Source organism: Cyprinus carpio, chromosome B3 (genome assembly GCF_018340385.1).
Source record: "Cyprinus carpio isolate SPL01 chromosome B3, ASM1834038v1, whole genome shotgun sequence".
Classification (NCBI taxonomy): Eukaryota; Metazoa; Chordata; class Actinopteri; order Cypriniformes; family Cyprinidae; genus Cyprinus; species Cyprinus carpio.
Genome location: NC_056599.1, coordinates 16,277,388 through 16,289,538, shown reverse-complemented (window position 1 = coordinate 16,289,538; position 12,151 = coordinate 16,277,388). Strand labels below are relative to the sequence as shown.

The window sequence follows — 12,151 nt, the reverse complement described above, 5'->3', positions numbered from 1 at the left end:
TGATTTAAAGGCATACAGAAATAATTTTTAATAAGACATGTTGAACGACTGAGTGGTGAATCCATTTCGCGAATCGAGTCCACTCACTCATTTATAACACAAAATATCCTTGTATCCACATAAGGCTCACAAAAGTGAATCAAAACTCCCACCACTAATGTAAACATTTGACTCTCAAACTGATCTGGAAAAACACCCAGTAAAAAAACATGGTCCAACCATATTGGTCTCATCATCTTGAAAATTGAATAATCCTCGGCCGATTCCAGGAACTTCTTGTGTCAGTTCCCGACAATGAAGCGTCTTTGCTGTATCCGCACTACATTACCCACAATCCTCTGGCATGTGCGTCTGGGGTGTGTGAGAAAAAGAATAAAATCGGACCATCTGCAGACTTTGATACAGCACCAATGGTGAGAATCTACCTTGTTTGGCTAAATAGGCATGCGACATGTATCTTATGTCTTTTGTAGCTAAGCTAGAGGTCTATCTTGACACATTTCGTAAAGCTAAATGTGGTGTTTCCTGAAAGCTGTTCGACAAACCAACTTCGTCAGCTAGCCAACACAGCTAACTCAGCCAGCTCACTTCAGACACGCGAATCATTAGTACATGATCAAACGTATCGGTTTGTTTGTCTCTTAACATGTTTTGCCGTGTTTACGTAATGCGCTAAACACGTTTTATTTCCGTGTTATCTGCTGCTTTATAGGACAACGTCCACATTTTAGCAGTCAGCCGCTAACAAAATCTTGGCTGTGGCTCAAAACGCTGCGTACTTTAACAGCATGTTTATCTGTATGGTAACGGTGAGTTTGAACACTTTTAATCTCACCGGTTGTGAGACACGAGGAAAGCGTTAATCTTGTGTGAGTTGTGATTTCTGTGTTGCTAACATACAGCCCCGTCGATGTTTATCCCGACACATGAAACGCTTTGATTTGTTTTGACGCACTGTCAGGAAGCGTGAGTTGCAAAGTTTAAAACAACGACGCTTTTCAAGTAAGGGGTAGTTGACGCAAAAATGTTCATGGACAGTTTTTTTTTCCTAAGATTTTAGCATATAGGTTTACATTTGATAAGAGTGTCAAAATGAGAGTATATTGGGTTCTGTAGCATTTTTCACCATTTTAATCACATTGTTGTACTAGCTTATTTTAAACAGTCCTGTGGTTTGAATTCTGTCGATCTACAGTGCCATGAAAAGGTTTTTGCCCACTTCCTGTTTTTTTATTTTATTTTTTTGCATTTGTCGCACTTAAAAGATTCAGATCATCAAACAAATTGTAATATTACACAAAGATAATGCGAGTAAATACAAAATGCAGTTTTAAATGATAATTTCATTTATTAAGAGAAAGAAGCTGTCTAAACCTACCTGGCCCTAAGTAAAAAATTAATTGCCCCCTCCTGTTAAATGTTGAAAGAACTGTGATTAAGCACATTGTTTTAGAAAGCTGAGTTTAACGTCACTAGCTACACCCAGGCCTGATTACTGCCAGATCTGTTGAATCAAGAAATAGAAGCTGTCTGGTAAAGTGAAGCATGCTTAAAGAGCAACACGTCATGCTGCGATCTAAAGAAATTCAAGAACAGATGAGAAACAAAGTAGTTGAAATGTATCAGTCTGGAAAGGGTTATAAAGCCATTTCTAAGGCTTTGGGACTCCAGCGAACCACGGTCAGAGCCATTATCCACAAATGGAGAAAACTTGGAACAGTGGTGAACCTTCCCAGGAGTGACCGGCCCACCAAAATTACTCCAGGAACACAACAACGACTCATCCAGGAGGTCATAAAGAACCCAGAACAACATCATAGAACTACAGGCCTCACTTGCCTCAGTTAAGGTCAGTGTTCATGATTCAACAATAAGAAAGAGACTGGGCAAAAACTGCATCCATGGGAGAGTTCCGAGGCAAAATCCATTGCTGACCAAAAAGAACACAAAGGCTTGTCTCACATTTGCCAAAACATATCTTGATTATCCCCAAGACTTTGAGGCAAATATTCTGTGGACTGATGCGACAAAAGTTTTGGAAAGTGTGTGTCCTGTTACATCTGATGTCAAACCAACACAGCATTTCATAAAAAGAACATCATAGCAACAGTCAGACATGATGGAGGTAGTGTGATGGTGTGCGGCTGCACCTTCAGGACCTGGACGACTCGCCATAATTGATGGAAGCATGAATTCTGCACTCTATCAAGAAATCCTGAAGGAGAATGTCCGGCCGTCAGTTTGTGACCTCAAGCACACTTGGGTTATGCAGAAGGACAATGATCCCAAACACACCAGCAGGTCCACCTCTGAATGGCTCAAGAAAAACAAAAGTAAGGTTCTGGAGTGGCCTAGTCAAAGTCCAGACTTAAATCTGATTGAGATGCTGTGGCATGACCTTAAACTGTCCGTTCATGCTCGAAAACCCTCCAATGTGGCTGAATTAAAACAATTCTGCAAAGAAGAGTGGGACAAAATTCCTCCACAGCGATGTGAAAGACTCCTTGGCAGTTATCACAAACGCTTGATTGCAGTTGTTGCTGCGAAGAGTTGAACAACCAGATATTAGATTTAGGAGGCAAATACTTTTTCATGTAGGGCCAGGTAAATTTGGACAGCTTTTTGCCCTTAAAAAATGAAATCATTATTTCATAACAGCATTTCGTATTTACTCTGGTTATCTTTGTGTAATATTAAAATTTGTTTGATGATCTGAATCTAAGTGTGACAAATATGCAAAAAAAAAAAAAAAAAGGAAGGGGCAATAACCTTTTCACACCTCTGTATGTGTCTATAAATGTCTGTTTATAGACAGATATCTTATGTTTGAAATGTGACACTTTCCCCTCTTTTTCTACAGGCTGCAGCAGATATTTTCTACAGGGCTTTGCTGTATTCTGAGCTGTAGTATAGAATCGCGCTTCGATCGTTTCTCAGGAGCATCTGTGTTAGGTGCCACTATCACTGTACCCTCACCTGGCATCAGCAACCGGGTAAGAACAAATGGGTATTTGCATTTATTTACATTATTACAAATTATGTGAAGACTTCAGTAGCAAAAATTCTCATTGTTTTCTTATTTTTTGATACTTTTCTGTATGCAGACCGAAATGGAAGCTAGTTTTGGATCCACGTTCCCAGCGGTCCCTCAAGTAGCTAAAGGTGAGTATTATCTGTTGGGCTACTTCGAGTCAGATAAGAATCTATAAAATGGTCATTAAAAACTAAAATATAGCACTAACATTACATTATAAAGGGTCCTTATAAGCCCTTGTGATACAGCAGTTTTAAAATTCCTACAAAATAAAGATTATCAAATGAATATTTAACATTTACATTTTGAGTGTTGTACGTCAAACCACTATGAAAGAAATTGCTGGTGTTGAAAATGAGCTGGATCAGCATTGATTGTACAGACATCCTTTTGACCATTTGCCTAGCAACGAGGTTCAGTCAGTCGCTTGTAACTGTGCTCTTTCATTTCAGCGGAAACTAATTACAAACAGCACCGTAGAACCCCTTCAACCTCCAGCACTCTGACCTACTCCACTCGTGACGACGATGATGGCATGGTAATCACCAACCCATCCCTTTTCAAAACAGCCAATCACATTTACATATCGAGGAATGGAAATCAAACGCCTCACAGTTTTGTCGTTGACGTACATAATAGCAAATTGTCTGCTGTTTCTTATTTTGCTCTTTGGGCAGTTTTTAGCTTTTTGTGAATGAGAGCGTGTCTGGTTTTCTGACAGCCTTTAGATATTGAATATTTACAAATATGTAGACTGGTATTGTGGCTCTTAATGCCTGGCTAGGTGAAAAATTAGATATTTACAATCATATTTGTTTTTCACCAAATTTAAGTGAATCAGAAGACCGTTATCAGAAGGTGTTTTCCTCTAGTCGATCATTTTGGACATTCACAGGAAAGCCCATATATGAGATGAGATGAGCTGAAGTAGTTGAATCAGAAGTTACAAAAGTTTTACTCAAGGTGTTTTTGCTCAAAGGTATTTTTGTAGGATGGGGTTTGTCTAGGAGGGAGTGTGTCTGATTCAGTGGCTTTTTGTAATGCTCAGGGGGGTATTCCAGAAAGCACAGTTACTTAATCACATAAACCAACTGAATTACATAAACCCAGAACTCTTGATCCAGACCTTTCTGAATTGTGGTTATGAGTTAAAAAACACAGCCAAGAGTAAGTTCAGACAGCTTAGAGAACGTTCACGGTGAACACGCAAAAAAACACTTGTGGAAGGAGATCAACCGTGTGTGAGATGAGAATAAAATAAATTATAGTACAATTAAATAAACATTGTTATATTAGTGCTTTAAAATTAAAAACAATAAGTGTAATTTAATATTGTGTGAAATCTGTCACTGAAGCCTCATCAGTGCACTGAATATTTCTGTAGTAAACTAACCCTGAAACATAGCAACTTATTCTGTAAGCTTCTCCAGAGCAGTCTATGTCTGCTTGTATATGTGACCATGGACCACAAAACCAGACATAAAGGTCAATTTCTCAAAATTTAGATTTATACATCATCTGAAAGTTGAATAAATACGCTTTCCATTGATGTATGGTTTGTTAGCATAGGACAATAATTGTCTGAGATACAACTATTTGAAAATCTAGAATCTGAGAGTGCAAAAAAATCAAAATACTGAGAAAATCACCTTTGAAGTTGTCTAAATGAAGTTCTTAGCAATGCATATTACTAATCAAAAATTAGGTTTTGATATATTTACGGTAGGAAATTTACAAAATATATTCATGGAACATGATCTTTACTTAATGTTCTAATGACTTTTGGCATAAAAGAAAAAACAATAATTTTGACCCATACAATGTTTTTTTTTGGCTATTGCTAAAAATATACCCCAGCGACTTAAGACTGGTTTTGTGGTCCAGGGTCACATATCCTGAAAGCTGAGGTTATCTGTTTACTTAACTTACCCGTTGTGTCACCTAATTGCTTTCTGGAATACCCCCAGATGACATTTAAATGACCTTTAAAAAGTGTTTCGATGCAAACTGTCTCTGTCCCTGCAGCCGCCCATTAGTACCCCTCGTCGCTCAGACTCTGCCATCTCGATTCGCTCTCTGCACTCCGAGTCCAACATGTCGTTGCGCTCCACCTTTTCCCTGCACGAGGAAGAGGAAGACACGGTGAGTGTCAGCAGTCTTCTGTTTCCTATTCACATGTTGATCTAGTATGGTGACGCAAAAGACTGACAGACCTGCACCTGTGCCCAGCACGAGATTGACTTTCTCTGTCTCTCTTTTACTTCCCAGGAGCCACAGGTGTTTGCGGAGCAGCCCTCAGTTAAGCTTTGTTGCCAGCTGTGCTGCAGCGTGTTCAAGGACCCCGTCATCACCACCTGCGGAGTGAGTCAGCCAGCCGTCCCCTCACCTCTCCCTCAGGATAGGGCTGCCTGTCATGATCTGGTTTTAGTTCATGTATTGATTTCCTGTCAGCTGGGCCGTGAACAGCACGCTTCATTGACCTGTTTCCTAATGCACTGTCAGGCTGTTGGCCACCACCGTACAAGTGTCTGTTGAGAGATGAATTACACTTAAAATAGCTGAGTAGATGAAAATGAAAATTAGCTTTTATTCACTCTCATTGTGCTCTCTTTTCTCTTCCTTTGTCACCTCAGCACACATTCTGCAGGCGATGTGCCTTGACCTCAGGTAAGGAGAGCATTTTTACTCTAAACATTTGTCTTGCTTTCACCTTTCCCATGATGAACATTGCTGCAAGTAGTGAAGAAGCAAGCACTTTTTGGATGCTTTTGTACTATTATGGTTTCAAACTCTCTCTACACTTCTCTGGACTCATATTTTAAGGGTGATTATTTGTCCAAAAAAAATAGAAAACACAAAAAATGAACATGAATTTGGAAAACTTACCAACTAGAACCTTTCCATCTAGAGCTGCATGTGGCAACACATGTATAATATTTTTTATTAAATCAAAATGAAACAATGCCAATCTTAATCAGTTAATTTTTGTGAGAATAATAATTTTAAATTCACAGAGAAAAATACAATAGTTAATTAGAAAAATAATGTTCAAATAATGCTTAAAAGGTCTTTTTTTATTTATATTTGCAAAGTTATCAAATCTGTTTTTTTCTTTGCTATTATGGGGTGTAGAGGTATAGATTTTTGTTTTTTAAAAAAAAAATACTTTTAGCATTTTAGCAGAAGGGTGCAGCTTAAAATGTGAAAGAAAATGAGGGGGTCTGAATACTTTTTGAAAATTGTTTGAATATTTTTTTTTTTTTTTTTTTCATTTATAAATTTGCTTGCCATTGGCAGAAGTGTTAATTTTGGACCAAGTGCAGGTCTGTAGCTCAGTTCCTCTTTCATTTCCTCTCCATGCTGAATCTTTAATTTCATGCTCTTGGTCCGAGCGATGTTTTCGACATACAGTAGTATTTTTGTTTTGCCAATAACCTGTATCTCTACAGAGAAATGCCCCGTGGACAATTCCAAGCTCACAGTGGTCGTGAATAACATAGCGGTGGCCGAGCAAATCGGAGAGCTGTTCATCCACTGCAAGTACGGCTGTCAGCCAGCTGCCTCGGGCAAACCCGGTGCCTTTGAGGTTGACCCACTTGGCTGTCCTTTCACCATCAAGCTTAGCACCAGGAAGTGAGTACACCGGTTCATTGGATTTCACAATATCAGCGTTTAATTTCTATTGTTGCGACATAGTCATGAGTCATGCAAAGGGAGTGTAATGACTTAGGATTGTGTGTGACAGAGATCATGAAGTGAGCTGTGACTACAGACCTGTTCGCTGTCCCAACAACCCCAACTGCCCTCCATTGCTCACCATGAACCTGGAGGCCCATCTGAAAGAGTGTGAACACATAAAGTGCCCTCACTCTAAATATGGGTATGGACGTTTGGAAAAGCTAACAATCTTTCCTTCAGTTCCATAGATAAGAAAATAAAAAAGCCTTGAATTGATCTCTTCCGACTTTTCTCCAGTTGCACCTTCATCGGGAATCAGGACACGTATGAGACGCACCTGGAGGTGTGTAAGTTCGAGGGTCTGAAGGAGTTTCTCCAGCAGACGGATGACAGATTCCATGAGATGCAGGTGACACTGGCACAGAAGGACCAGGACATCTCGTTCCTGCGCTCCATGCTGGGCAAACTCTCTGAGAAACTAGACCAGCTGGAGAAGAACTTAGAACTCAAGTTCCAAGATCAAACAAAAAACTAACTACTAACAACTTTCAGTCCAAAAAACCAAAAAATGCACGAATGTTCATTTTGTTGGGCTTTTCTTGTGCTAATATGGCAGATGTGCTGGATGAGAACCAGAGTAAACTCAGTGAAGATCTGATGGAGTTCAGACGAGATGCTTCCATGCTGAATGTTTGTCTATTTTCACTCTGGTTTTCACCGAATTAAGATGTACAACTGTGGTGATTTAGTATTAAGATCCTTCTAACCCATCCCTCCTTTTGCAGGATGAACTGTCTCACATCAATGCCAGGCTCAATATGGGTATACTGGGCTGTGAGTGTCTCTTCCTTTCCTCTTCCAACTTTCTGTGAGGATAATGAGATGTGTCATTGTCTGACTGTATGAAATGTTTTGCAGCCTACGACCCCCAGCAGATCTTCAAATGCAAGGGTACTTTTGTGGGACACCAGGGTCCAGTGTGGTGTTTGTGTGTCTACTCTACTGGTGATCTTCTCTTTAGTGGGTCATCAGATAAGTCCATCAAGGTAATTTAATCTGCCAACAGCTTTCTGTCTCTTTGGTTTATGCGCATCCCTCTTCATTTGTATAAATTGCCTTTACTTCTGTGCTACACAGGTTTGGGACACATGCACCACATATAAGTGCCAGAAGACCCTTGAGGGCCATGATGGCATAGTGTTGGCTTTGTGCATTCAGGGGTAAGCATTTTGAGGGTTTTGAATTGACATGAATATTTAAACAAATAAAAAAATATATATTTTAAAATATATAAATTTTATTTTATATATATATTTTTTTAATTTCGGGTTTATCAAAAAATTAAATTTTATTTTATATATATATTTTTTTAATTTCGGGTTTATCAAAAAATTACACAAATGAACTGTAAAAATAAAATAGAATAAATGGACAGGTTGACGATGGAAGGGATTGTGAAAGTAAAATGGGTTGCAGATGTCGTTTCATGTTCTTTTCTCCTTTCTGTTGCAGGAACAAGCTTTACAGTGGCTCAGCTGACTGCACCATTATTGTGAGTGTTCCTGAAATACATGTTTTCAGAGGAATCCAACTGTTCATGACATGGCCAGTGTGCATCTAATGCGGACGTGCTTGTTCTCCTACAGGTTTGGGATATTCAGACCCTGCAGAAAGTGAACACCATCCGGGCACATGACAACCCAGTGTGCACTCTGGTGTCCTCACACAACATGCTATTCAGCGGCTCTCTCAAAGCCATTAAGGTCAGTGGCGTCTGTTGAAGAGATGATGTGCGTTTTTACAGACACAAGCCCAATCAAGCAGCTAAGATTGAGCTTTATATGTACGGTTTTCCTAAAGTGATGTGGAGGATGCGATTTGGTGCCCCAGCAGATAAGAGAAAAGCACAGACTTAAGTTACTGAGGCACGAGTGGAGCAGAATTAGATCCACTTGGCTCTGAGAGTCCGTCTGAAGAGCACATGCTGAGCTCGTATCACCATGGTGATGTGTGGGAGGAATGAGGGAGTGGAGGCTTAAAAGTAGAATGATCTCATCTCTCTGGGACTTTCCAGTTTACCAGTTCTAAGTGTTCTTCAAGTGATTGGAAATCTTTCTCTCTCGTTCTCTCTCCCTCTGTAGGTGTGGGATATTGTGGGCACAGAGCTGAAGCTAAAGAAGGAACTAACCGGCTTGAATCACTGGGTTCGAGCTCTGGTCGCGTCTCAGAATCATCTGTACAGCGGGTCTTATCAAACCATAAAGGTTAGAAGTGTTAAACTTTTAACTGCTTCAGGAATGCACAGATTTCATCATAATGGATCTCATACATATTGAATAATGATGGTCAGCTTTCTCATCCAGTCATGCTCATAAGTTTACATATCCCTTTTCTCATAAGTTTACATACTCCTTGCAGCATCCTAAAAATTAAGATGTATAGCGTAATGTATTCCGTGATTCTGTCCTAGTTTTTAAAAGGCCTTGTTTCAAGAGTTTCAGATTTGAAGCTGTTCTCATTAGTTCCTTCACTGTTCAGTCTACCTGGTAAAAAGAGCAGTTCTCGGAGTTGTTTGTAAAAGCAGATAAGACAGACCAAAGCTGCTTGTTGTCTCAAGTTGCCTAATTAAGACTCTAGAGATCTCTGACAGGAAGCCGACTACAGACTGCCACAAATGCTCACAGAGAGAGAACAAATAAATAGAAACTCTCATCCATCTCTATAGAGTGCAACAGTGACCACCGCTTTTTTAGCCAACTACATTATGTGGACTAATTCTCATTCATTGCTTCCATAGTGATTTAAAAACAAATAATAGAGAGTTAAAGTAATGAACCAAACAAACTAACTCTGAGATTTATCACATAACCTTTATTTTGAACAAAAAGTACTTTTTGAAAAATGAAGGAAAAAGACAGATGGTAATGAGCTACACAGCCCACAAAAGTATTGTGAAAGACGCAATAAAAATATTGTGCAATATAAACTATTAACTTATAGTCTTACAGAATACAAAATATATTGTTGAATATTGAAATGTATACAAATATTCAATTTGTGTGTGTGTGAGTGTATATAATATATATATATGTATGTATGAATATATGTATATGTATGTATTTATGTATGTTTATGTATGTATATATGTATGTGTATATTATGTGTGTGTATGTATGTATTTTTATATATATATATATATATATATATATATATATATATATATGGAGTATATATTATATATATATATATATATATATATATATATATATGTATGTATGTATGTATATAGTATGTATTTATGTATGTATATATGTATATATGTGTGTATATATATGTATGTATATATATATAGTGTATATGTATGTATGTATATAGGTGTGTGTGTGTGTGTGTATGTATATATATATATATATATATATATATATATATATATATATATATATATATATATATATAATATATTTTTATTATTTTTTATATTAATTTTTTTTTTTTTTTTGGACACATTCTTTAAATGTCTCATGCAGAACCTGTCTAGTGTCACTAAATGAAATGGATTTTTGTGGATTTTCCCCTCAGATCTGGGACATCCGTTCTCTGGAGTGTGTCCATGTGCTCCAGACCTCTGGAGGCAGCGTGTACTCCATTGCGGTCACCAATCATCATATAGTTTGTGGCACCTACGAGAACCTTATTCATGTAGGTAGTATTAATCTCTACGCCCTGCAGAGCTTTAATTGAAGGGTAATGATCATGGAAACCTGAAAATGTCAGGACATTGTTAAAATTGTGATTTCTCTTCTTTTCCTGTGAATAGTTTGGGACATTGAGTCCAAAGAGCAGGTGCGGACTCTGACGGGCCACGTGGGCACAGTGTATGCCCTGGCCGTCATCTCAACCCCCGATCAGACCAAAGTGTTCAGTGCCTCCTATGATCGCTCCCTCAGGGTAAGGACAAGGCTTGGGTTTTTAGGGAATGAAATCTGCCACCTCTTTTGGGCACTGATTGTTGTACCTGTGCAGGTGTGGAGCATGGACAACATGATCTGCACCCAGACTCTGCTGCGGCACCAGGGCAGCGTGACGGCGCTTGCTGTGTCAAGAGGAAGACTCTTCTCTGGAGCTGTAGACAGCACTGTAAAGGTCAGAGTTCGGGACGCTGCTTTCAAACTTTAGCTTGCCAAGATATGGGCTACCTTTTTGTACTTTAAATTGTGTACACAACTGTTCAAACGTTTGTGGTTGGTAAGACTTAATGTTTTTTTAAAAAAAATAAGTCTCTTAATGCTCAACGAGTCTGCATTTATTTGATCAAATATACAGTGATAATGAAATATTACAGTTACAGTTTTAACCGTTTTATCTTTGAATATATTTTAAAATGTAATTTGTTCCTGTGATGCAAAGCTGAATTTTCAGCATCATGTTCCTTTTTTTTCCCGTATTCGTCATCCTTTCCTATCAAAATGCTTGCTATGGATACGAAAACGCAGAAAATCAAACCTGATCTGAATTTATGACAGATGAATGTTTCGGAGGCAGTGTGTAAACGTGATTGACCCAATCTGAGGTCGCATTTATTTTTTAACGTGTGAGAATTTCAGACTCGGTGGGCAAAGACCTTTACTCCAGTCTTCAGTGTCACATGATTCTCCAGAAATCATTCTAACATGCTAATTAGCTGCTCAAGAAGCACTTCTGAATATCATCAATTTTTAAAAACAACTGCTTAATAATTTTTTTTTTTCTTTGAATAGAAAGTTCAAAAGAAAAGCATTAATTTAAAACAAGACCATGTACACCATTCATTGAACCCTTTTCTACTGGAATCAGATCTTTCACTGTGTATGAGCTCTTACAATTTATTCTGTTTTCTCTTCTCAGGTGTGGACGTGCTAAATGTGTGACCGCTAATCATTATTAGTTGTCAACATGTTGAGTAATGTGTCTCTAATCTCCCGGAACTCAGAAACCACATGGACTCTGATGCACACACTTATAGTATGAATAAGAATATCATTCAAGAAAACATTACAACATGCATTGGACCAGAAATGTTTTTATTCTGTACCCTATGGACTTGGGCGTCTGTCCCTTGTGAATTTTGCAGTAAACTGTTAGTCAAAGACGCCTTGCTTCATGGCTGGATGGATGTTGCTCTTTTGGTTTCCTCTTACCAGACACCTCTTGACGGCAAACAGAACCTCCCAGCAGACAGCCAACATTAGTCATAAACAAAATAACACTGTATTTTATACACGCACGATCATTTCCTATGAAAGTATGATTCAGATTTGGTAAGACTTCCAGTCTAAGGTCATGTTCACTGCAGTCCATGGAAAAGTTGCTGCGTCAGTGGCCTCAGCGATGACTGTTGAACTTTGACCTTCATGAGTTGCAGTCTCACGACTGAGTGAGTGCCTAAGCTTCAGTCTGACG

General features: G+C 38.6%; 1 protein-coding gene across 2 annotated transcripts; it reads left to right on the top strand.

Annotated features, from left to right (window-relative positions):
- The first annotated feature begins 256 nt into the window (after nucleotides 1–256).
- traf7 (TNF receptor-associated factor 7) lies at nucleotides 257–11,840 on the top strand. 2 transcript variants are annotated; one of them, XM_042719944.1, is made up of 21 exons: nucleotides 257–413; nucleotides 2,861–2,993; nucleotides 3,105–3,162; nucleotides 3,487–3,572; nucleotides 5,060–5,176; nucleotides 5,303–5,395; nucleotides 5,668–5,701; nucleotides 6,484–6,667; nucleotides 6,780–6,914; nucleotides 7,010–7,226; nucleotides 7,328–7,402; nucleotides 7,498–7,546; nucleotides 7,631–7,758; nucleotides 7,850–7,932; nucleotides 8,225–8,264; nucleotides 8,359–8,475; nucleotides 8,854–8,976; nucleotides 10,292–10,411; nucleotides 10,529–10,660; nucleotides 10,736–10,855; nucleotides 11,597–11,840. In XM_042719944.1, the coding sequence occupies exons 1-21, from the start codon at nucleotides 295–297 to the stop codon at nucleotides 11,609–11,611; spliced, it is 2,178 nt and encodes a 725-aa protein (XP_042575878.1). In that variant the 5' UTR covers nucleotides 257–294; the 3' UTR covers nucleotides 11,612–11,840. The 2 variants fall into 2 exon arrangements, with proteins under 2 accessions (XP_042575878.1, XP_042575879.1); XM_042719945.1 differs by lacking the exon at nucleotides 257–413 and adding an exon at nucleotides 529–809.
- The last annotated feature ends 311 nt before the right edge of the window (nucleotides 11,841–12,151 follow it).